The sequence below is a fragment of the Eleutherodactylus coqui genome, chromosome 8 (assembly GCF_035609145.1).
Source record: "Eleutherodactylus coqui strain aEleCoq1 chromosome 8, aEleCoq1.hap1, whole genome shotgun sequence".
NCBI lineage: Eukaryota > Metazoa > Chordata > Amphibia > Anura > Eleutherodactylidae > Eleutherodactylus > Eleutherodactylus coqui.
Window position 1 is genome coordinate 167851946 of NC_089844.1, and position 27929 is coordinate 167879874.

The following is a 27929-nucleotide window of genomic DNA, read 5'->3' on the forward strand; positions in this document are numbered from 1 at the left end:
GTCACAGTATATCAGGGAACCACTGCAACCAATAAGAGGCTGCAACATCACCACTCACTCTCCTGGCATCACTGCACATATCCTGAGTGCCACGATACCTGGAGTTCAGGACCGTCATCCTGAAGCCTCTTATTGGCTGCAGCGGTCACCTTATTCTCTGTGACATAACCTGTCACAACAATCACCGGGACCACTGCGTCCCGGCAGCCACGGAGAGGTAAAAATAGTTCACTTTATTATTTTAATATTGAGGTTTCTGTTGAAGCAGGGGTCTCCAGTAACCGGGCAACCCCTTTAATTACAATCTCTTTGGGATGCCACTGGCAACACGTCAAATTTGCACAGAACAACCCAGTTATTTTTCTTTACTCACCCTGAACAAATTGTACTTTATTGTTTATTATGTTGGCTTTATAGCAGTAGCAAACCCTATTTTACTGTGTGGGATTTCAGTGTCCATCATCATGCAGCTAAAGCTGATTATCTCTTGGCAGCAGAGCTGACACTCTGTAGATTCTGTGCTGTATTTACAGAGAACATACACAGATAATAAGCTGCACAGCAATGATGGATAGAATTTCCCATGACCCCAGGTGCTCCTGATTATCTGCCCCACCCTCCTGCCCCCCAGCTGTCCTTCCCCCTGTCCCCGCTGTTTACTCAGAAGGTGGATTTCATTATAGAAACCCAACCTCTGCTGTATAAATAATACCCAAAATCCTGCGCTCATCCCAGAGACTTGACACTCCGGCAGGTGAGTAGTACAATGGTGTTGGATTATAGTGTCCGACCTACTGGATTTTATAAAGTTTAGATTATATATTAACCCCTTAGTGACAAAGCCTGTTTGTGCCTAAATGACCTGGCCAAATTTTGGAAATCTGACATGTGTCACTTTGACATAGAATAACTCCGTAAAGGTTTTGCATATCCCAGTGATTCTGACATTGTTTTTTGGCCACATATTGAACTTCCTTTAGGCGGTAAAAATAGGCCGATAGAATTTATGTATATCTATTAAAAGCGCCAAAATTGGGAACATTTTGAAAAAAAATTGTCTTTTTTTTCACATTTTCAACTGCAATATCTCAGATATAACTAATCACAGAAGCAGTATATTTCTTCCCAAAAAAATTGAAACTAATCACCGAAGAAGAATTTTCTAAAACTAACCAACTTCATTACAGAATTTATTAAAAACTTATCAAACGGACAGACCAAAACATATATTGCCAAACTGAGACTAGGGGATTGATTTATGATGAGGATCAATTAACCCCTTTGTCCCCAAGGTAAAACAACCCGTTTATTCAGTGGCTGTATTCCTCGGCGGACAATATGCTTTAAGCCACTTTACCTTATTTATTCCATAAGTGGGATCACACTTTTCCACCGACAATTAGGTACGGTCCTCAGAACAGGGAGACTGAAACTTATTATATTCCTCTACAAGTCCCCTTTATTAAGGACTCTGAGAAAAAAGAAATTATTACTTGAAAAGGGGAGAGTGGTTGATCCAGCAGGCACATATATGGACCTATTGCAGTCAAGTATTAGTTGTTTCCTTGGCCCAGAGATTGTGTCTCCTGATATTTATACAGTACCAATCCACAGGGGCTTGCACATCAACGGTTAACAATCCCCGCGTGTGCAGGAAGACAGCGCACTGCTAATAAGCGGTTCCCGTAGATTCCCCACCTTATCATAAATCAATCCCCTAGTCTCAGTTTGGTAATATACGTTTTGGTCTGTCCGTTTGATAAGTTGTTAATAAATTCTTTAATAAAGTTGGTTAGTTTCAGAAAATTCTTCTTTGGTGATTAGCAATATCTCAAATATGTGCAAACATACTGTACACATTTTTGAGAAGATATATATTTCCATCTGTTTACTTTATTCTGGAAGCACATTGTAAAAACTTCAGTTTTTTTTTTAACCATTTAGGAGACGTACAAATTTAACATTGATTTTTAACATTTTGAGGAACACTTTGTTTTCCTGCACCGAGCCAACAATGCAAAGGCTCATGGGTGTCAGAATGATAGATACCCCCACAAATGACCCCATTTTAAAAATTACACCCCTTAATGTAGTCACTGAGGGAGTATTTTTACCCCACAGTTTTATTTTCAGGAAATAATGCAATTTATAGGAGAAAAAATAAAATTTCATATTTTTGCAAATATGTCGTGTTAAAGACGGGATTTTTTTCTATAGTGCACATGAAAATGAGGATTTGCACCTAAAATGTATCCCCCTGTTTGTCCTGTGTTCAGAAACATACCCATGGTGGCCCTAATTTTATGTCTGTATGCACAAAGGGGCCCAAACCGAGAGGAGCAGCTGGGAGCTGTTAGAACAGACATTTTGCTTGAAGGCGATTTAGGCCCCATTGGCCAATTGTAGAGCCCTTGCGCGGCCGAAACGATAGAGAAGCCCCACAAATGACCCCATTTTGAAAACTGGACCTCTTAACGAATTCCTCTAAGGGTGTACTGCATATTTTTACCCCATAGTTTTTAAATGAATCTGAGCAAAGCAGAAGGAAAAAAACAACGATTTTAATTTTTTGGGCAATTGTGTCATTTTAAAAACATTTTTTTTGTACAGCACACCTCTGAATGAAGACTTTCACCCCAAACTAGATCCCCCCCCCCCCATTTGTCCTGTGTTCAGAAACATACCCATTGGGGCCCTAATACTATGTCTGTATGCACAACAGGGCTCAAACCAAAAGGCGCATCAAACTTCAACTGTGTCTTTGGTAAATGCTGGCGATTATGTGACTGGGGGTCCTGCAGCTACAGGTTGCCGGCTACTTCTGGGAGCAGGCAGCATGGAGCTGTCACGTCCTTAGCTTGCAGGACCGTAATCCCCACAGGAAGCATGTTTCTACGTCCACAGGAATTAAGGCCCAGCAAGCTACGACGTAAAAAGGCAATGGGATCATCACTAAAGGGTTAAATTCTATAATATACGTCAGCAAGGAGCCTCCAGACTACAATATTTATGTAACGTGTGCTGGAGGAATGGTGATGGCTGCCAAGATATTAGGGCTCATTCGTGGTAACTTTAAGCCCTCGAGCCAAGTTGTATTGTTCTTTTTTGGTGCAATGTTCTGCAGGTCTTAACATGAACTCATCTACATCTCTTTGCAGAATGTTGCTCTGGATCTTCATCAGTGTCCTCTGTATCGCTGCAGGTAAGAAGCTACCTCCGTAATTCTACACCTGGTGAGGAGAAGCTGCTAAGGAGGATTTTAAAAAATTTCAGAAGGCAGAAAAAGGCGTAAAGTAGAAAAAAGCCATAGTCAATAGAGATGAGCGAGCATACTTGCTAAGGGCAATTACTCGATCGAGCATTGCCCTTAGTGAGTACCTGCCTGCTCAGAAGAAAAGGTTCGGCTACCGGCGGCGGGCGGGGAGCTGCGGGGGAGAGCAGGAAGAAACGGAGGGGAGATCTCTCTCTCCCTCTCTTCCCCCTGCTCCCCCCTGCTCACTGCCGCAACTCACCTCTCACCCGCGCCGGCAGCCGAACCTTTTCTTCCGAGCGGGGAGACACTCGCTAAGGGCAATGCTCGCTCGAGTAATTGTCCTTAGCGAGTATGCTCGCTCATCTCTAATAGTTAACTATCCAATGACCCTCCAATCTAGCACTATTGCTGCGCTCTTCACTGATCAGAAGCAAATGCATGGGTCACATGCCGTTCATGGCTCAAGTGATCACTCTCCCAATCACGGGCTGCAGTGGTTAAATGCCAATTATGCACAGATGCCGTCTTAGACAAACTTCTTCAATGTGATTTCTTGTAATAGGAGGACAAAAGGCAAAACTAATGTGCAACTTTTGCTCCTTTTACAATAAACAAGAAACGATTCCAGGAGTGACCGAGCCAACGACGATTTTTATGCTGGCCAAAGCTGAACGAGGAACGAGAAGTGAACGATTAATGTTAGTCATTCAGTCGTTAGCTGCGTCTTGACCGAACGATTATCATTCACTTTCACTCGTTAGAACAATTTTTTGAACGAAACTTTCTTTCAAAACGCAGCATTACTCTACATTCTCATATATCCCTGCCATTCACAAAGCCTGTTCCCTGACTTCATTATGGTAAGAGATCTTCTCTTTCTCCTTCAAGCTAAGCCGCACAGCGCCTCTTTCACTGGGGAATATGGCGGTGCTGGTGGAAAACGCTTCTCACAATCTAGAAACGAGATGGATGGACCAATCACAGCTCTGAGAGTTCGGGTAAACCGCTTCTATATCACAGGGTGAGAAATTAATTATACTAGTACAATAATACTACCACCTTTGTGCAAGAATAGAAATACTGTAATACTGCTCCTATGTACAAGAATATAACTACTATAATACTGCTCCTATGTACAAGAATGTAACTACTATAATACTGCCCCCTATGTACAAGAATATAACTACTATAATACTGCCCCCTATGTACAAGAATATAACTACTATAATACTGCCTACTATGTACAAGAATATAACTACTATAATACTGCTCCCTATGTACAAAAATATAACTACTATAATACTGCCCCCTATGTACAAGAATATAACTGCTATAATACTGCTCCCTATGTACAAGAATATAACTACTATAATACTGCCCCCTGTGTACAAGAATATTACTGCTCCTATGTACAAGAATATAACTACTATATTACTGCCCCCTATGTACAAGAATATAACTACTATAATACTGCCCCCTATGTGAAAGAATATAACTACTATAATACAGCCTCCTATGCACAGGAATATAACTACTATAATACTGCCCCCTATGTATAAGAAAATAACTACTATAATACTGCCCACTATATACAGGAATATAACTACTATAATACTGCCCCCTATGCACAAGCATATAACTACTATAATATTGCCCCTATGTACAAGAATATAACTACTATAATAATGTCCCCTATGTACAAGAATATAACTACTATAATACTGCCTCCTATGTACAAGAATATAACTACTATAATACTGCTCCTATGTGCAATAATACAACTACTTTAATACTGCCCCCTATGTACAAGAATATAACTACTATAATACTGCCCCCTATGTACAAGAATGCAACTACTATAATACTGCTCCCCATGTACAAGAATATAACTACTATAATACTGCTCCTACGTACAACTAAATGACTAATATATTACTGCCTCCTATGTACAAGAATATAAATACTATAATACTGCTCCTATTTACAAGAATATAACTGCTCTAATACTGCTCCCTATGTACAAGAATTTAACTACTATAATACTACACCCTATGTACAAGAGTACAACTACTATAATACTGCCCCCTACGTACGAGAATACAACTACTATAATACTGCCCCTATGTACAAGAATATAACTACTATAATAATGCCTTGTATGTACAAGAATATAACTACTGTAAGGCCTTAGTCACACGGGCGTTTTTGCAAGCGATTTGCGGATCGCATGACGGATGCGCATCCGCAAATCGCGTGACTGGTGCGCGCAAATCGCCCGTAAATCGCCCGAAAATCTGCTCCTAGCCGCGTTTCATTAGAAACGGGCCGGAGCTATCCAGCGCATTGCATTCAATGGAGCCGGCAATACAGCCGGCTCCATTGAATGCAAGCACTGCGGGCGAGTGTGGGATGAATTGTCGGGAAGGGGTTAAATATATAACCCCTTCCCTGCAATGCATCCTGAAATGTGAAAAAATAAAAAAAAAATGTATACTCACCTTTCGGCTGCAGCCAGAGTTCTGCCGCGGCCGTCGGCAGTTCTTCTGAACTGCTTCTGTATAGTATTCAGCAGCCGGGGGTTTAAAATCCCCACCTGCTGAATGATCTGCCTCTAATTGGCCACAGCCTGACCAATCAGAGGCAGCCATAACTCACACACCCATTCATGAATGCATGAATGGGTGAGTGTCTGCTGCCTCTCATTGGCTCAGCGCAGGGACCAATCTGATTGGTCCCGCTGAGCCAATGAGAGGCAGCCCATTGCTTTCAATGGAGTCGGCTGTATTGCCGGCTCCATTGAATTCAATGGGCAAACATCGTTCTTCTCTGCTACAGCTGTTCCAGCGGTGGCAGAGAAGAATGATTTGTCTTCTGTATGTTCTCAATGGGGTCGGCGCTGCTGCCGCCGGCCCCGTTAAGCGCATATAGAGAAGAGAACAGGAATCGCATATCGCAGATAGGTGCGATCTGCGATTTCTGTTCTATAATTTATCGTATGAGCGCATAAAAAGCGCTCATGTGTCTGATACCATTGCAAAGCAATGGTTTTAAAAATTGCCGGACGCATGCGCATGCGCAAATTGTGCCAATAAACGCCCGAGTGACTAAGGCCTAATACTGCGCCCTATGTACAAGAATATAACTACTATAATACTGCCCCCTATGTAAAAGAATATAACTACTATAATACTGCCTCCTATGTACAAGAATATAACTACTATAATACTGTCCCCTATGTACAAGAATATAACTACTATAATACTGCCCCCATGTACAAGAATATATGTACTATAATACTGCCCCCCAAAGTACAAGAATATAACTACTATAATGCTGCCTCGTATGTACAAGAATATAACTACTGTAATACTGCCTCCTATGTACAAGAGTATAACTACTATAATACTGCCTCCTATGTACAAGAATATAACTACTATAATACTGCCTCCTATCTATAAGAATATGACTACTATAATACTGCCTCCTATGTACAAGAATATGGCAACTATAAGATTGCCTCCTATGTACAAGAATATAACTGCTCTAATACTGCTCCCTATGTACCAGAATATAACTACTATAATACTGCCCCCTATGTACAAGAATATAACTACTGTAATACTGCCTCCTATGTACAAGAATATAACTACTATAATACTACTTCCTATGTACAACAGTACAACTACTATAATGCTGCCCCCTATGTACGAAAATATAACTACCATAATACTGCCCCCTACGTACGAGAATATAACTACTATAATACTGCCCCTATGTACAAGAATATAACTACTATAATACTGCCTTCTATGTACAAGAATATAACTACTATAATACTGCACCCTATGTACAAGAATATAACTACTATAATGCTGCCCCCTGTGTACAAGGATATGACTACTATAATACTGCGCCCTATGTACAATAATATAACTACTATAATACTGCCCCCTATGTACAAGAATATAACTACTATAATAATGCCCCCTATGTACCAGAATATATCTACTATAATACTGCCTCCTATGTACAAGAATATAACTTCTGTAAAACTGCCTCCTATGTACAAGAATATAACTAATATAATACTGCCTCCTATGTACAAGAATATGACTGGTATAATACTGCCTCCTATGTACAAGAATATGATTACTATAATACTGCCTACTATGTACAAGAATATAACTAGTATAATACTGCTCCTATGTACAAGAATATAACAACTATACTACTGCATCCTATGGACAAGAATATAACTACTATAATACTGCCCCTATGTACAAGAATATAACCACTATAATACTGCCTCCTATGTTAAAGAATATAATTACTGTAATACTGCCCCCTACGTACGAGAATATAACTACTATAATAATGGCCCTATGTACAAGAATATAACTACTATAATACTGCCTTCCATGGACAAGAATATAACTACTGTAATACTGCCACCCAAAGTACAAGAATATAACTACTATAATCCTGCCTCCTATGTACAAGAATATAACTACTATAATACTGCCTCCTATGTACAAGAATATAACTACTATAATACTGCTCCTATGTACAAGAATATAACTACTATAATAGTGCCCCCTACGTACAAGAATATGTCTGTTATAATACTGTCCCCTATGAACAAGACTATATCTACTATACTACTGCCCCCTATGTACAAGAATATAACCACTATAATACTGCCCCCCAAAGTAAAAGAATATAACTACTATAATCCTGCCTCCTATGTACAAGAATATAACTACTGATAATATTGCCTCCTATGTACAAGAATATAACTACTATAATCCTGCCTCCGATGTACAAGAATATAACTACTATAAAACTGCCATCCATGTACAAGAATATGAGTACAATAATACTGCCTCCTATGTACAAGAATATGACTACCATAATACTGCCTCCTATGTACAAGAATATAACTAGTATAATACTGCTCTCTATGTACAAGAATATAACTACTATTATACTGCCTCCTATGGACAAGAATATAACTAATATAATAATGCCTCCTATGTTAAAGAATATAAATACTGTAATACTGCACCCTATGTACAAGAATATAACTACTATAATACTGCGCCTACGTACAACTAAATGACTAATATATTACTGCCTCCTATGTACAAGAATATAACTACTATAATACTGCTCCTATGTACAAGAATATAACTGCTCTAATAATGCTCACTATGTACAAGAATACAGCTACTATAATACTACACCCTATGTACAAGAGTACAACTACTATAATGCTGCCCCCTACGTACGAAAATATTACTACTATAATTCTGCCCCCTACGTACGAGAATATAACTACTATAATACTGCCCCCTATGTACAAGAATATAACTACTATAATACTGCCCCCTATGTACAAGAATATAACTACTATAATACTGCTCTTATGTACAAGAATATAACTACAATAATACTGCCCCCTATGTACAAGATTATAACTACTATAATACTGCCCCCTATGTACAAGAATATAACTACTATAATACTGCTCTTATGTACAAGAATATAACTACAATAATACTGCCCCCTATGTACAAGAATATATCTACTATAAAACTGTCCTCTATGTATAAGAATATATCTACTATAATACTGCCCCTATGTACAGGAATATAACTACTATAATCCTGCCTCCTATGGACAAGAATATAACTACTATAATACTGCCTCCTATGGACAAGAATATAACTAATGTAATACTGCACTCTATGTACAAGAATGTAACTACTATAATACTGCTCCTATGTACAAGAATATAACTGCTCTAATACTGCCCCCTACATACGAAAATATAACTACTATAATACTGCCCCCTACGCACGAGAATATAGCTACTATAATAATGCCCCTATTTAAAAGAATATAACTACTATAATACTGCCTTCTATGGACAAGAATATAACTACTGTAATACTGCACCATATGTACAAGAATACAACTGCTATAATAATGCCCCCTATGTAGAAGAATATAACTACTATAATACTGCGACCTAAGTACAAGAATATAACTACTAAAATACTACCTCCTATGTACAAGAATAGAACTACTATAATACTGCTCCTATGTACAAGAATATAACTACAATAATACTGCCTCCTATGTTCAAGAATATAACTACTATAATACTGCCTCCTGTGTTCAAGAATATCACTACGATAATACTGCCCCTATGTTCAAGAATATCACTACGATAATACTGCCCCTATGTACAAGAATATAACTACCATAATACTGCCTCTATGTACAAGAATATAACTACTATAATAGTGCTCCCTATGTACAAGAATATGACTACTGTAATACTGCTCCCTATGTTCAAGAATATAACTGCTCTAATACTGCTCCCTAAGTACAAGAATATAACTACTATAATACTGCCCCTATGTACAAGAATATAACTACTATAATACTGACTCCTATGTACCAGAATATAACTACTATAATACTGCTCCCTATGTACAAGAATATAATTACTAAAATATTGCCTCATATATACAAGAATATATCTACTATAATACTGCTCTCTATGTTCAAGAATATAACTACTATAATACTGCCCCCTATGTACAAGAATATAACTACTATAATACTGCCCCCATGTACAAGAATATAACTACTATAATACTGCCCCCTATGTACAAGAATATAACTACTATAATACTGCCCCCTATGTACAAGAATATAACTACTATAATACTGCCCCCATGTACAAGAATACAACTACTAAAATATTGTCTCCTATGTACAGGAATATTACTACTATAATACTGCCTCCTGTGTACAAGAATATAACCACAGTAATACGGCCTCATGTACAAGAATATAACTACTTTATCACTGTTCCCTATGTACAAGAATATAACTACTATAAAACTTTTTCGACGTTCAAAAATATAACGACTATAATACTAATTCTAAGTACAGGAATATAACTACTATAATACTGCCCCCCCATGTACAAGAATATAACTACTATAATACTGCCCACTATGTACAAAAATATAACTCCTACAATACTGCTCCTATGTACAAGAATATAACTACTATAATACTGCTCCCTATGTACAAGAAGAATATAACTACTATAATACTGTCTCCTATGTTCAAGAATATCACTATGATAATACTGCCCCAATGTACAAGAATATCACTACGATAATACTGCCCCTATGTACAAGAATATAACTACCATAATACTGCCTCTATGTACAAGATTATAAATACTATAATAGTGCCTCCTATGTACAAGAATATGATTACTATAATACTGCTCCCTATGTACAAGAATATAACTACTATAATACTGCCCCTATGTACAAGAATATAACTACTATAATACTGCCTCCTATGTACCAGAATATAACTACTATAATACTGCTCCCTATGTACAAGAATATAATTACTATAATACTGCTGCTATGTTCAAGAATATAACTACTAAAATACTGCCCCCTATGTTCAAGAATATGACTAATATAATATTGCCTCATATATACAAGAATATATCTACTATAATACTGCTCCCTATGTTCAAGAATATAACTACTATAATACTGCCTCCTATGTACAGGAATATTACTACTATAATACTGCCTACTGTGTACAAGAATATAACTACAGTAATACTGCCTCATATACAAGAATATAACTACTTTATTACTGTTCCCTATGTACAAGAATATAACTACTATAATACTGCCCCCTATGTACAAGAATATAACTACTATAATACTGCTCCCTATGTACAATCATATAACTACTATAATACTGCCCCCTATGTACAAAAATGTAACTCCTATAATACTGCTCCTATGTACAAGAATATAACTACTATAATACTGCTCTCTATGTACAAGAAGAATATAACTACTATAATACTGCCTCCTATATGCAAGAATATAACTACTATAATACTGCCCCTATGTACAAGAATATCACTACTGTAATACTGCTCCCTATGTACAAGAATATAACTACTATAATAATGCCCCCTATGTACCAGAATATATCTACTATAATACTGCCTCCTATGTACAAGAATATAACTTCTGTAAAACTGCCTCCTATGTACAAGAATATAACTAATATAATACTGCCTCCTATTTACAAGAATATGACTGGTATAATACTGCCTCCTATGTACAAGAATATGATTACTATAATACTGCCTACTATGTACAAGAATATAACTAGTATAATACTGCTCCTATGTACAAGAATATAACAACTATACTACTGCATCCTATGGACAAGAATATAACTACTATAATACTGCCCCTATGTACAAGAATATAACCACTATAATACTGCCTCCTATGTTAAAGAATATAATTACTGTAATACTGCCCCCTACGTACGAGAATATAACTACTATAATAATGGCCCTATGTACAAGAATATAACTACTATAATACTGCCTTCCATGGACAAGAATATAACTACTGTAATCCTGCCACCCAAAGTACAAGAATATAACTACTATAATCCTGCCTCCTATGTACAAGAATATAACTACTATAATACTGCCTCCTATGTACAAGAATATAACTACTATAATACTGCTCCTATGTACAAGAATATAACTACTATAATAGTGCCCCCTACGTACAAGAATATGTCTGTTATAATACTGTCCCCTATGAACAAGACTATATCTACTATACTACTGCCCCCTATGTACAAGAATATAACCACTATAATACTGCCCCCCAAAGTAAAAGAATATAACTACTATAATCCTGCCTCCTATGTACAAGAATATAACTACTGTAATATTGCCTCCTATGTACAAGAATATAACTACTATAATCCTGCCTCCGATGTACAAGAATATAACTACTATAAAACTGCCATACATGTACAAGAATATGAGTACTATAATACTGCCTCCTATGTACAAGAATATGACTACCATAATACTGCCTCCTATGTACAAGAATATAACTAGTATAATACTGCTCTCTATGTACAAGAATATAACTACTATTATACTGCCTCCTATGGACAAGAATATAACTACTATAATAATGCCTCCTATGTTAAAGAATATAAATACTGTAATACTGCACCCTATGTACAAGAATATAACTACTATAATACTGCGCCTACGTACAACTAAATGACTAATATATTACTGCCTCCTATGTACAAGAATATAACTACTATAATACTGCTCCTATGTACAAGAATATAACTGCTCTAATAATGCTCACTATGTACAAGAATACAGCTACTATAATACTACACCCTATGTACAAGAGTACAACTACTATAATGCTGCCCCCTACGTACGAAAATATTACTACTATAATTCTGCCCCCTACGTACGAGAATATAACTACTATAATACTGCCCCCTATGTACAAGAATATAACTACTATAATACTGCCCCCTATGTACAAGAATATAACTACTATAATACTGCTCTTATGTACAAGAATATAACTACAATAATACTGCCCCCTATGTACAAGAATATATCTACTATAAAACTGTCCTCTATGTATAAGAATATATCTACTATAATACTGCCCCTATGTACAGGAATATAACTACTATAATCCTGCCTCCTATGGACAAGAATATAACTACTATAATACTGCCTCCTATGGACAAGAATATAACTAATGTAATACTGCACTCTATGTACAAGAATGTAACTACTATAATACTGCTCCTATGTACAAGAATATAACTGCTCTAATACTGCCCCCTACATACGAAAATATAACTACTATAATACTGCCCCCTACGCACGAGAATATAGCTACTATAATAATGCCCCTATTTAAAAGAATATAACTACTATAATACTGCCTTCTATGGACAAGAATATAACTACTGTAATACTGCACCATATGTACAAGAATACAACTGCTATAATAATGCCCCCTATGTAGAAGAATATAACTACTATAATACTGCGACCTAAGTACAAGAATATAACTACTAAAATACTACCTGCTATGTACAAGAATAGAACTACTATAATACTGCTCCTATGTACAAGAATATAACTACAATAATACTGCCTCCTATGTTCAAGAATATAACTACTATAATACTGCCTCCTGTGTTCAAGAATATCACTACGATAATACTGCCCCTATGTTCAAGAATATCACTACGATAATACTGCCCCTATGTTCAAGAATATCACTACGATAATACTGCCCCTATGTACAAGAATATAACTACCATAATACTGCCTCTATGTACAAGAATATAACTACTGTAATACTGCTCCCTATGTTCAAGAATATAACTGCTCTAATACTGCTCCCTAAGTACAAGAATATAACTACTATAATACTGCCCCTATGTACAAGAATATAACTACTATAATACTGACTCCTATGTACCAGAATATAACTACTATAATACTGCTCCCTATGTACAAGAATATAATTACTAAAATATTGCCTCATATATACAAGAATATATCTACTATAATACTGCTCTCTATGTTCAAGAATATAACTACTATAATACTGCCCCCTATGTACAAGAATATAACTACTATAATACTGCCCCCATGTACAAGAATATAACTACTATAATACTGCCCCCTATGTACAAGAATACAACTACTAAAATATTGTCTCCTATGTACAGGAATATTACTACTATAATACTGCCTCCTGTGTACAAGAATATAACCACAGTAATACGGCCTCATGTACAAGAATATAACTACTTTATCACTGTTCCCTATGTACAAGAATATAACTACTATAATACTTTTTCGACGTTCAAAAATATAACGACTATAATACTAATTCTAAGTACAGGAATATAACTACTATAATACTGCCCACTATGTACAAAAATATAACTCCTACAATACTGCTCCTATGTACAAGAATATAACTACTATAATACTGCTCCCTATGTACAAGAAGAATATAACTACTATAATACTGCCCCCTATGTACAAGAATATAACTACTATAATACTGCCCCCTATGTACAAGAATATAACTACGATAATACTGCCCCTATGTACAAGAATATAACTACCATAATACTGCCTCTATGTACAAGATTATAAATACTATAATAGTGCCTCCTATGTACAAGAATATGATTACTATAATACTGCTCCCTATGTACAAGAATATAACTACTATAATACTGCCCCTATGTACAAGAATATAACTACTATAATACTGCCTCCTATGTACCAGAATATAACTACTATAATACTGCTCCCTATGTACAAGAATATAATTACTACAATACTGCTGCTATGTTCAAGAATATAACTACTAAAATACTGCCCCCTATGTTCAAGAATATGACTAATATAATATTGCCTCATATATACAAGAATATATCTACTATAATACTGCTCCCTATGTTCAAGAATATAACTACTATAATACTGCCTCCTATGTACAGGAATATTACTACTATAATACTGCCTACTGTGTACAAGAATATAACTACAGTAATACTGCCTCATATACAAGAATATAACTACTTTATTACTGTTCCCTATGTACAAGAATATAACTACTATAATTCTGCTCCTATGTACAAGAATATAACTACTATAATACTGCTCCCTATGTAAGACTATAACTACCATAATACTTTTTCCGACGTCCCAAAATATAACTACTATAATACTGCCCCCTATGTACAAGAATATAACTACTATAATACTGCCCCCTATGTACAAGAATATAACTACTATAATACTGCTCCATATTTACAAGAATATAACTACTATAATACTGCCTCCTATGATCCAGAATATAGCTACTATTATAGTGCTCGCTATGTACAAGAATATAGCTACTATAATACTGCCTACTATGTGCAAGAATATAACTAATATAATACTGCCTCCTATGTATAAGAATATAACTACTACAATACTGCCTCCTATGTAAAACAATATAACTACTATAATGCTGCCTCCTATATACAAGAATATAACTACTATAATTCTGCCCCCTATGTACAAGAATATAACTACTATAATACTGCCCCCTATGTACAAGAATATAACTACTATAATACTGCTCCTATGTACAAGAATATAACTACTATAATACTGCCTGCTATGTACAAGAATATAACTACCATAATACTGCCTCCTATTTACAAGACTATAACTACTATTATACTTCCCCTATGTACAAGAATATTACTACTGTAATACTGCTTCCTATGTACAAGAATATAACTACTATAATACTGCATACTATGTACAAGAATATAACTATTATAATACTGCCCCCTGTGTACAAGAATATAACTACTATAATACTGCTCCCTATTTACAAGAATATAACTACTATAATACTGCCTCCTATGATCCAGAATATAGCTACTATTATACTGCTCGCTATGTACAAGAATATAGCTACTATAATACTGCCTACTATGTACAGGAATATAACTAATATAATACTGCCTTCTATGTACAAGAATATAACTACTATAATACTGCCTCCTATGCACAAGAATATAACTACTATAATACTTCCTCCTATGTACAAGAATATAACTACTATAACACTGCCTCCTATGAACAAGAATATAACTACTATAATACTGCTTACTATGTACAAGAATATAACTACTATAATACTGCCCCTATGTACAAGAATATAACTACTATAACACTGCCCCCTATGTACAAGAATATAACTACTGTAATACTGCCTACTATGTACAAGAATATAACTACTATAATACTGGCCTCTATGTACAAGAATATAACTACTATAATACTACCCCCTATGTACAAGAATATAACTACTATAATACTGCCCCCTATGTACCAGAATATAACTACTATAATACTGCTCCCTACATACAAGAATATAACTACTATAATAATACCCCCTATGTACATGAATATAACTACTATAATACTGCCCCCTATGTATATGAATATAACTACTATAATACTGCCCCTATGTACAAGAATATAACTACTATAATACTGCTCCCTATGTACAAGAATACATCCACAATAATACTGCCCCTATGTAAAAGAATATAGCTACTATAATACTGCTACTATGTACAAGAATATAACTACTATAATACTGCCTCCTATGTACAAGAATATAACTACCATAATGCTTTTCTGACGTCCAAAAATATAACTACTATAATACTGCCCCTATGTGCAAGAATATAACTACTATAATACTGCTCCCTATGTACAAGAATACATCCACAATAATACTGCCCCTATGTACAAGAGCATAACTATTATAATACTGCTCCTATGTACAAGAATAGAATTACTATAATACTGCCTCCTATGCACAAGAATATAACTAATATAATACTACCTCCTATGTATAAGAATTAGAGATGAGCGAGCACCAAAATGCTCGGGTGCTCGTTACTCGGGACGAAATTATCGCGATGCTCGAGGTTTCGTTTCGAGTAACGAACCCCATTGAAGTCAATGGGCGACCGGAGCATTTTTGTATTTCGCCGATGCTCGCTAAGGTTTTCATGTGTGAAAATCTGGGCAATTCAGGAAAGTGATGGGAACGACACAGAAACGGATAGGGCAGGCGAGGGGCTACATGTTGGGCTGCATCTCAAGTTCACAGGTCCCACTATTAAGCCACAATACCGGCAAGAGTGGGCCCCCCCCCTCCCAACAACTTTTACTTCTGAAAAGCCCTCATTAGCAATGCACACCTTAGCTAAGCACCACACTACCTCCAACAAAGCACAATCACTGCCTGCATGACACTCCGCTGCCACTTCTCCTGGGTTACATGCTGCCCAACCCCCCCCCCGCACGACCCAGTGTCCACAGCGCACACCAAACTGTCCCTGCCCAGCCTTCAGCTGCCCTCATGCCACACCACCCTCATGTCTATGTATAAGTGCGTCTGCCACAGGAAAAGCAGGCACACACTGCAGAGGGTTGGCATGGCTAGGCAGCGACCCCCCATAAAAGGGGCGGGCTGATAGTCCACAATGCTGTACAGAAGCAATGAGAAATCCAATCCTGTGCCACCTCCATCTGGAGCTGCACACGTGGGCATAGCAATGGGGAACCTATGTGCCACACACTATTCATTCTGTCAAGGTGTCTGCACGCCCCAGTCAGACCGCGTTTTTTTATAAATAGTCACAGGCAGGTACAACTCCGCAATAGGAATTCCGTGTGCACCCACAGCATGGGTGGCTCCCTGGAACCCACCGGCGGTACATAGAAATATCCCATTGCATTGCCCAACACAGCTGAGGTAGTAATGTCGTGCTTAATGCAGGTGGGCTTCGGCCCACACTGCATGCCCCAGTCAGACTGGGGTTCTTTACAAGTGGACAGATGTAGGTTAAACTCCGTGTGCACCTACAGCATGGGTGGCTCCCTGGAACCCACCGGCGGTATATAAAAATATCCCATTGCATTGCCCAACACAGCTGAGGTAGTAATGTCGTGCTTAATGCAGGTGGGCTTCGGCCCACACTGCATGCCCCAGTCAGACTGGGGTTCTTTACAAGTGGACAGATGTAGGTTAAACTCCGTGTGCACCTACAGCATGGGTGGCTCCCTGGAACCCACCGGCGATACACAAAAATATCTCATTGCATTGCCCAACACAGCGGATGTAACGTCAGCTGTAATGCAGGTGGGCTAAAAATTCATTTGATTACACTGTAGGCGAGGGCCCACAAAAATTGCTGTATCAACAGTACTAATGTACATCCAAAAAATTGGCCATGCCCAACCAAGATGGCAGGTGAAACCCATTAATCGCTTTGGTTAATGTGGCTTAAGTGGTAACTAGGCCTGGAGGCAGCCCAGTGTAACGAAAAATTGGTTCAAGTTAAAGTTTCAACGCTTTTAAGAGCATTGAAACATATAAAAATTGTTTAGAAAAATTATGAGTGAGCCTTGTGGCCCTAAGAAAAATTGCCCGTTCAGCGTGATTACGTGAGGTTTCAGGAGGAGGAGCAGGAGGAGGAGGAGGAATATTAGACACAGATTGATGAAGCAGAAATGTCCCCGTTTTGGATGGTGAGAGAGAACGTAGCTTCCATCCGCGGGTGCAGCCTACGTATTGCTTAGGTATCGCTGCTGTCCGCTGGTGGAGAAGAGAAGTCTGGGGAAATCCAGGCTTTGTTCATCTTGATGAGTGTAAGCCTGTCGGCACTGTCGTTTGACAGGTGGGTACGCTTATCCGTGATGATTCCCCCAGCCACACTAAACACCCTCTCCGACAACACGCTAGCCGCAGGACAAGCAAGCACCTCCAGGGCATACAGCGCTAGTTCAGGCCACATGTCCAGCTTCGACACCCAGTAGTTGTAGGGGGCAGAGGCGTCACGGAGGACGGTCGTGCGATCGGCTACGTACTCCCTCACCATCCTTTTACAGTGCTCCCGCCGACTCAGCCTTGACTGGGGAGTGGTGACACAGTCTTGCTGGGGAGCCATAAAGCTGGCAAAGGCCTTGGAGAATGTTCCCCTGCCTGCGCTGTACATGCTGCCTGATCTCTGCGCCTCCCCTGCTACCTGGCCCTCGGAACTGCGCCTTCTGCCACTAGCGCTGTCGGATGGGAAGTTTACCATTAGTTTGTCCACCAGCACCCTGTGGTATAGCAACACTCTCGAACCCCTTTCCTCTTCGGGAATGAGAGTGGGAAGGTTCTCCTTATAGCGTGGGTTGAGCAGTGTGTACACCCAGTAATCCGTAGTGGCCAGAATGCGTGTAACGCGAGGGTCACGAGAAAGGCATCCTAACATGAAGTCAGCCATGTGTGCCAGGGTACCTGTACGCAACACATGGCTGTCTTCACTAGGAAGATCACTTTCAGGATCCTCCTCCTCCTCCTCTTCCTCCTCCTCAGGCCATACACGCTGAAAGGATGACAGCCCAGCAGCATGTGTACCCTCACCAGTGGGCCAAGCTGTCTCTTCCCCCTCCTCCTCATCCTCCTCATGCTCCTCCTCCTCCTCCTCAACGCGCTGAGATACAGACAGGCGGGTGCTCTGACTATCCAGCGACATACTGTCTTCCCCCGGCTCTGTTTCCGAGCGCAAAGCGTCTGCCTTTATGCTTTGCAGGGAACTTCTCAAGATGCATAGCAGAGGAATGGTGACGCTAATGATTGCAGCATCGCCGCTCACCACCTGGGTAGACTCCTCAAATTTTCCAAGGACCTGGCAGATGGCTGCCAACCAGGGCCACTCTTCTGTAAATAATTGAGGAGGCTGACTCCCACTGCGCCGCGCAAGTTGGAGTTGGTATTCCACTATAGCTCTACGCTGCTCATAGAGTCTGGCCAACATGTGGAGCGTAGAGTTCCACTGTGTGGGCACGTCGCACAGCAATCGGTGCACTGGCAGATTAAACCTATGTTGCAGTGTCCGCAGGGTGGCAGCGTGCGTGTGGGATTTGCGGAAATGTGCGCAGAGCTGGCGCACCTTTCCGAGCAGGTATGACAAGTGGGGGTAGCTTTTCAGAAAGCGCTGAACCACCAAATTAAAGACATGGGCCAGGCATGGCACGTGCGTGAGGCTGCCGAGCTGCAGAGCCGCCACCAGCTTACGGCCGTTGTCACACACGACCATGCCCGGTTGGAGGCTCAGCGGCGCAAGCCAGTGGTCGGTCTGCTCTGTCAGACCCTGCAGCAGTTCGTGGGCCGTGTGCCTCTTCTCTCCTAAGCTGAGTAGTTTCAGCACGGCCTGCTGGCGCTTGCCCACCGCTGTGCTGCCACGCCGCGTGACACCGACTGCTGGCGACGTGCTGCTGACACATCTTGATTGCGAGACAGAGGTTGCGTTGGAGGAGGAGGAGGAGGAAGGTGCTTTAGTGGAGGAAGCATACACCGCCGCAGATACCACCACCGAGCTGTGGCCCGCAATTCTGGGGGTGGGTAGGACGTGAGTGGTCCCAGGCTCTGACTCTGTCCCAGCCTCCACTAAATTCACCCAATGTGCTGTCAGGGAGATATAGTGGCCCTGCCCGCCTGTGCTTTTCCACGTGTCCGTTGTTAAGTGGACCTTGGCAGTAACCGCGTTGGTGAGGGCGCGTACAATGTTGCGGGAGACGTGGTCGTGCAGGGCTGGGACGGCACATCGGGAAAAGTAGTGGCGACTGGGAACAGAGTAGCGCGGGGCAGCCGCCGCCATCATGCTTTTGAAAGCCTCCGTTTCCACAACCCTATACGGCAGCATCTCTAGGCTGATCAATTTTGCAATGTGCACGTTTAACGCTTGAGCGTGAGGGTGCGTGGCGTCATAGTTGCGCTTGCGCTCAAACTGTGGCACTAGTGACGTCTGGACGCTGCGCTGAGAGACATTGCTGGATGGGGCCGAGGACAGCGGAGGTGAGGGTGTGGGTGCAGGCCAGGAGACGGTAGTGCCTGTGTCCTCAGAGGGGGGTTGGATCTCAGTGGCAGGTTGGGGCACAGGGGGAGAGGCAGTGGTGCAAACCGGAGGCGGTGAACGGGCATCGTCCCACCTTGTGGGGTGCTTGGCCATCATATGCCTGCGCATGCTGTTGGTGGTGCCTCCCCAGCTGATCTTGGCGCGACAAAGGTTGCACACCACTGTTCGTCGGTCGTCAGGCGTCTCTGTGAAAAACTGCCACACCGTAGAGCACCTTGACCTGTGCAGGGTGGCATGGCGCGACGGGGCGCTTTGGGAAACAGTTGGTGGATTATTCGGTCTGGCCCTGCCTCTACCCCTGGCCACCTCACTGGCTCGGCCTGTGCCCACACCCTCACTTGGCCCTCCGCGTCCTCGGCCGCGTCCACATCCTCTAGGCCTACCCCTACCCCTCAGCATGCTGTATTACCAGTGATTTGATTTCCCAGGCAGGAAAGAAATTGGCGCAAGGCTACACTCAACCGTAGCTGGTTGCGTCCGATTTTTGTACGTTGTCCACGCAGCACACACGTACACGGAGACCTTAGGACTGACACAGGCAGGCCAAATATAATTTCTTTTCCTTTTTTGCAAAGCACCCACTGCGTATATTCAATGAACAAGAAGTTTAATATCTGTGGTGTGGCCCTCAAAAAGTGTCACACAAGTATAGTGTAGCAGAGTTATTAACTCTAGCAGAGCAGGTATTTGCCAGTCAGGAAAGACAATGGCGCTAGGCTGCAGTAAAGCGTAGCTGGTTGCGTCTGATTTTTGTACGTTGTACACGCAGCACACACGTACACGGAGACCTTAGAACTGACACAGGCAGGCCAAATATAATTTTTTTCCTTTTTAGCAAAGGGAAGACCCCACTGCGTGTATTCAATGAAAAACAAGAAGTTTAATATCTGTGGTGTGGCCCTCAAAAAGTGTCAAACAAATATAACTACTACAATACTGCTCCTATGCACAAGAATATAACTAATATAATACTGCCTCCTATGTATAAGAATATAACTACTACAATACTGCTCCTATGCACAAGAATATAACTAATATAATACTGCCTCCTATGTATAAGAATATAACTACTACAATACTGCTCCTATTCACAAGAATATAACTAATATAATACTGCCTCCTATGTATAAGAATATAACTACTATAATACTGCCTCCTATATACAAGAATATAACTACTATAATTCTGCCCCCTATGTACAAGAATATAACTACTATAATACTGCCTCCTATGTACAAGAATATAACTACTATAATACTGCCTCCTATGTACAAGAATATAACTACTATAATACTGCTCCTATGTACAAGAATATAACTACTATAATACTGCCTCCTATGTACAAGAATATAACTACTATAATACTGCCTCCTATCTACAAGAATATAACTACTATAATACTGCCCCCTATGTATAAGAATATAACTACTATAATACTTCCCCCATGTACAAGAATATTACTACTGTAATACTGCTTCCTATGTTCAAGAATATAACTACTATAATACTGCCTACTATGTACAAGAATATAACTACTATAATACTGCCCCCTATGTACAAGAATATAACTACTATAATACTGCTCCCTATTTACAAGAATATAACTACTATAATACTGCCTCCTATGATCCAGAATATAGCTACTATGATACTGCTCGCTATGTACAAGAATATAGCTACTGTAATACTGCCTACTATGTACAAGAATATAACTAATATAATACTGCCTCCTATGTACAAGAATATAACTACTATAATACTGCCTCCTATGTATAAGAATATAACTACTATAATACTTCCTCGTATGTACAAGAATATAACTAATATAATACTGCCTCCTATGTGTAAGAATATAACTACTATAATACTGCCCCCTATGTACAAGAATATAACTACTATAATACTGCCTCCTATGTACAAGAATATAACTACTATAATACTGCCTCCTATGTATAAGAATATAACTACTATAATACTTCCTCGTATGTACAAGAATATAACTACTATAATACTGCCTCCTATGTATAAGAATATAACTACTATAATACTTCCTCGTATGTACAAGAATATAACTACTATAATACTGCCCCCTATGTACAAGTATATAACTACTATAATACTGCCTCTTATGTACAAGAATATAACTACTATAACACTGCCTCCTATGTACAAGAATATAACTACTATAATTCTTCCTCGTATGTACAAGAATATAACTACTATAACACTGCCTCCTATTTACAAGAATATAACTACTATAATACTGCCTACTATGTACAAGAATATAACTATTATAATACTGCCCCTATGTGCAAGAATATAACTACTATATCACTGCCCCCTATGTACAAGAATATAACTACTGTAATACTGCCTACTATGTACAAGAATATAACTACTATAATACTGCCCCTATATACAAAAATATAACTACTATAATACTGCTTCCTATGTTCAAGAATATAACTACTATAATACTGCCTACTATGTACAAGAATATAACTACTATAATACTGCCCCCTTTGTACAACAATATAACTACTATAATACTGCTCCCTATTTACAAGAATATAACTACTATAATACTGCCTCCTATGATCCAGAATATAGCTACTATGATACTGCTCGCTATGTACAAGAATATAGCTACTATAATACTGCCTACTATGTACAAGAATATAACTAATATAATACTGCCTCCTATGTACAAGAATATAACTACTATAATACTGCCTCCTATGTATAAGAATATAACTACTATAATACTTCCTCGTATGTACAAGAATATAACTACTATAACACTGCCTCCTATGTACAAGAATATAACTACTATAATACTGCCCCTATGTACAAGAATATAACTACTACAACACTGCCCCCTATGTACAAGAATATAACTACTGTAATACTGCCTACTATGTACAAGAATATAACTACTATAATACTGCCCCCTATGTACAAGAATATAACTACTATAATACTGCCTCCTATGTACAAGAATATAACTACTATAATACTGCCTCCTATGTACAAGAATATAACTACTAAAATACTTCCTCGTATGTACAAGAATATAACTACTATAACACTGCCTCCTATGTACAAGAATATAACTACTATAATACTGCCCCTATGTACAAGAATATAACTACTACAACACTGCCCCCTATGTACAAGAATATAACTACTGTAATACTGCCTACTATGTACAAGAATATAACTACTATAATACTGCCCCCTATGTACAAGAATATAACTACTATAATACTGCCTCCTATGTACAAGAATATAACTACTATAACACTGCCTCCTATGTACAAGAATATAACTACTATAATACTGCCTACTATGTACAAGAATATAACTATTATAATACTGCCCCTATGTGCAAGAATATAACTACTATATCACTGCCCCCTATGTACAAGAATATAACTACTGTAATACTGCCTACTATGTACAAGAATATAACTACTATAATACTGCCCCTATATACAAAAATATAACTACTATAATACTGCTTCCTATGTTCAAGAATATAACTACTATAATACTGCCTACTATGTACAAGAATATAACTACTATAATACTGCCCCCTATGTACAAGAATATAACTACTATAATACTGCCCCCTATGTACAAGAATATAACTACTATAATACTGCTCCCTATGTACAAGAATATAACTACTATAATACTGCTCCTATGTACAAGAATATAACTACTATAATACTGCCCCCTATGTACAAGAATATAACTACTATAATACTGCCTCCTATGTACAAGAATATAACTACTATAATACTGCCCCCTATGTACAAGAATATAACTACTATAATACTGCTCCCTATGTACAAGAATATAACTACTATAATACTGCTCCTATGTACAAGAATATAACTACTATAATACTGCCCCCTATGTACAAGAATATAACTACTATAATACTGCCTCCTATGTACAAGAATATATCTTCTATAATACTGCCTCCTATGTACAAGAATATAACTACTAAAATACTTCCTCGTATGTACAAGAATATAACTACTATAACACTGCCTCCTATGTACAAGAATATAACTACTATAATACTGCCTACTATGTACAAGAATATAACTATTATAATACTGCCCCTATGTGCAAGAATATAACTACTATATCACTGCCCCCTATGTACAAGAATATAACTACTGTAATACTGCCTACTATGTACAAGAATATAACTACTATAATACTGCCCCCTATATACAAGAATATAACTACTATAATACTGCCTACTATGTACAAGAATATAACTACTATAATACTGCCCCCTATATACAAGAATATAACTACTATAATACTGCCCCCTATGTACAAGAATATAACTACTATAATACTGCCTCCTTTGTACAAGAATATAACTACTATAATCCTGGCCTCTATGTTCAAGAATATAACTACTATAATACTACCCCCTATGTACAAGAACATAACTACTTTAATACTGCTCCCGATGTACAAGAATATAACTAGTATAATTCTGCCCCCTATGTACAAGAATATAACTACTACAATACTGCTCCTATGCACAAGAATATAACTAATATAATACTGCCTCCTATGTATAAGAATATAACTACTACAATACTGCTCCTATGCACTAGAATATAACTAATATAATACTGCCTCCTATGTATAAGAATATAACTACTACAATACTGCATCCTATGTAAAACAATATAACTACTATAATGCTGCCTCCTATATACAAGAATATAACTACTATAATTCTGCCCCCTATGTACAAGAATATAACTACTATAATACTGTTTCCTATCTACAAGAATATAACTACTATTATACTTCCCCTATGTACAAGAATATTACTACTGTAATACTGCTTCCTATGTTCAAGAATATAACTACTATAATACTGCCTACTATGTACAAGAATATAACTACTATAATACTGCCCCCTATGTACAAGAATATAACTACTATAATACTGCCTCCTTTGTACAAGAATATAACTACTATAATCCTGGCCTCTATGTTCAAGAATATAACTACTATAATTCTGCCCCCTATGTACAAGAATATAACTACTATAATACTGCCTACTATGTACAAGAATATAACTACTATATTGCTGCCTCCTATGTACAAGAATATAGGTACTGTAATACTGCCCCCCATGTATAAGAATATAACTACTATAATACTGCCTCCTATGTTCAAGAATATAACTACTATAATACTGCTCCCTATGTACAATAATATATCCACTATAATACTGCCCCTATGTAAAAGAATATAGCTACTATAATACTGCTCCTATGTGCAAGAGTATAACTGCTATAAGGCCTTAGTCAGACGGGCGTTTTTTCGCGTGATTTGCGCATGCGCATGTGTCCGGCGATTTTATAAAACCATTGCTTTGCAATGGTATCAGACACATGAGCGCTTTTTATGCGCTCGTCCGATAAATTATAGAACAGAAATCGCAGATCGCACCTATCTACGATCTGCGATTCCTGTTCTCTTCTCTATATGCGCTCAATGGGGCCGGCGGCAGCAGCTCCGACCCCATTGAGAACATATAGAAGACAAATCATTCTTCTCTGCCACAGCTGTAACAGCTGTGGCAGAGAAGAACGATGTTTGCCCATTGAATTCAATGGAGCCGGCAATACAGCCGGCTCCATTGAAAGCAATGGGCTGCCGGCGTGCGCAGGATGAATTGTCGGGAAGGGCTTAAATATATAAGCCCTTCCCTGCAATTCATCCAGAAAGGTGTTAAAATAAAGAAAAATTGTATACTCACCTTTCCGCTGCAGCCGGAGTTCTGCCACGGCCGCTGTCACTTCTCCTGAACTGCTTCTCGACACTATTCAGCCGGCGGGGCTTTAAAATCCCCGCCTGCTGAATGAGTTGCTTCTGATTGGTCACAGCCTGACCAATCAGAGGCAACTCATTCAGCAGGCGGGGATTTTAAAGCCCCGCCGGCTGAATAGTGCCGAGAAGCAGTTCAGGAGAAGTGACAGCGGCCATGGCAGAACTCCGGCTGCAGCGGAACGGTGAGTATACAATTTTTTTTTATTTTAACACCTTTCTGGATGAATTGCAGGGAAGGGTTTATATATTTAAGCCCTTCCCGACAATTCATCCCGCGCTCGCCCGCAGCGCATTGCTTTCAATGGAGCCGGCTGTATTGCCGGCTCCATTGAATGCAATGCGCTGGAAAGCTCCGGCCCGTTTCTAATGAAACGCGGCTAGGAGCAGATTTTCGGGCGATTATTCGGCCCCGGTCACGCAATTTGCGCATGCGCATCCGTCATGCGATGCGCAAATCGCACGAAAAAACGCCCGTGTGACTAAGGCCTAATACTGCCCCCTATGTACAAGAATATAACTACTATAATACTGCCCACTATGTACAAGAATATAACTACGATAATAGTGCCCCTATGTACAAGAATATAACTACTATAATACTGCCTCCTATGTACAAGAATATAACTACTATAATACTGCTCCTATGTACAAGAATATAACTACTATAATACTGCCCCCTGTGTACAAGGATATAACTACTATAATACTGCCCCCTACATACAAGAATATAACTGGTATTATACTGCCCCCTATGTAGAAGATAAGTTTGTGAATCTGGTAGGATTTTCATATCTGAATTTCTCTTTACAGGATACAGATCCGGTATGGCAATAACTGGTCGGAATATAGGGGGGACAGCATATTAGGTGACTTAGAGGAGATCTTCTTGCGCCCTGGGGAGGATATCATCCAGGTATCAGGGAAACATACCACTTACCTGACGAAGTTGGTGTTTTTTACAAATAAAGGGCGTAATTTTCCCTTTGGAAAAGATTACGGGACCAGTTTCAATGCCGTCCCCCTGCACCCCCACACCGTCCTACGATTCATCAGTGGCAGGTCTGGGCTTCTGATTAACGCCATCGGCTTCCACTGGGACAATCCCAGCAGTGACTGAGTACATTGTAAGCAGTAAAGAATCAGAGCATTGCTCCGTCCTGCAGTGGATTCCACCAAGTCGCCTGACTCCTTTCTCCAGACTTGTATTTCTCTTTCAATCTTTCACCCCTTTAAATCAGAATCAAGACTATGTGCCCCTGACTGGCACCGCGGGCAGAGCCGGCCCTGATAAGCCTTTTCTACCTGTCATTTATCAATGTATATCATCTGCAAAATAAAATCTGAAGGTGCAACCTGTGTCTGATGTCTCCTC

General features: G+C 39.0%; 1 protein-coding gene across 1 annotated transcript; it reads left to right on the forward strand.

Annotated features, from left to right (window-relative positions):
* The first annotated feature begins 685 nt into the window (after positions 1 to 685).
* LOC136577657 (zymogen granule membrane protein 16-like) lies at positions 686 to 27903 on the forward strand. Its single transcript, XM_066577566.1, has 4 exons — positions 686 to 754; positions 3159 to 3202; positions 4142 to 4274; positions 27368 to 27903. Exons 2-4 carry the CDS (start codon positions 3160 to 3162, stop codon positions 27672 to 27674), a joined length of 483 nt encoding a protein of 160 aa, XP_066433663.1. The 5' UTR covers positions 686 to 754; position 3159; the 3' UTR covers positions 27675 to 27903.
* Positions 27904 to 27929: the final 26 nt, after the last annotated feature.

What these genes read in the sequence shown, in the direction of transcription:
- LOC136577657 (XM_066577566.1), top strand. Translation starts at nt 3,160, where the DNA reads ATGTTGCTCTGGATCTTCATCAGTGTCCTCTGTATCGCTGCAG. An exon ending in TGTCCTCTGTATCGCTGCAG is followed by an intron (nt 3,203 to 4,141) that starts GTAAGAAGCTAC and finishes TTCTCCTTCAAG; the next exon opens with CTAAGCCGCACAGCGCCTCT. An exon ending in AACCGCTTCTATATCACAGG is followed by an intron (nt 4,275 to 27,367) that starts GTGAGAAATTAA and finishes TTCTCTTTACAG; the next exon opens with GATACAGATCCGGTATGGCA.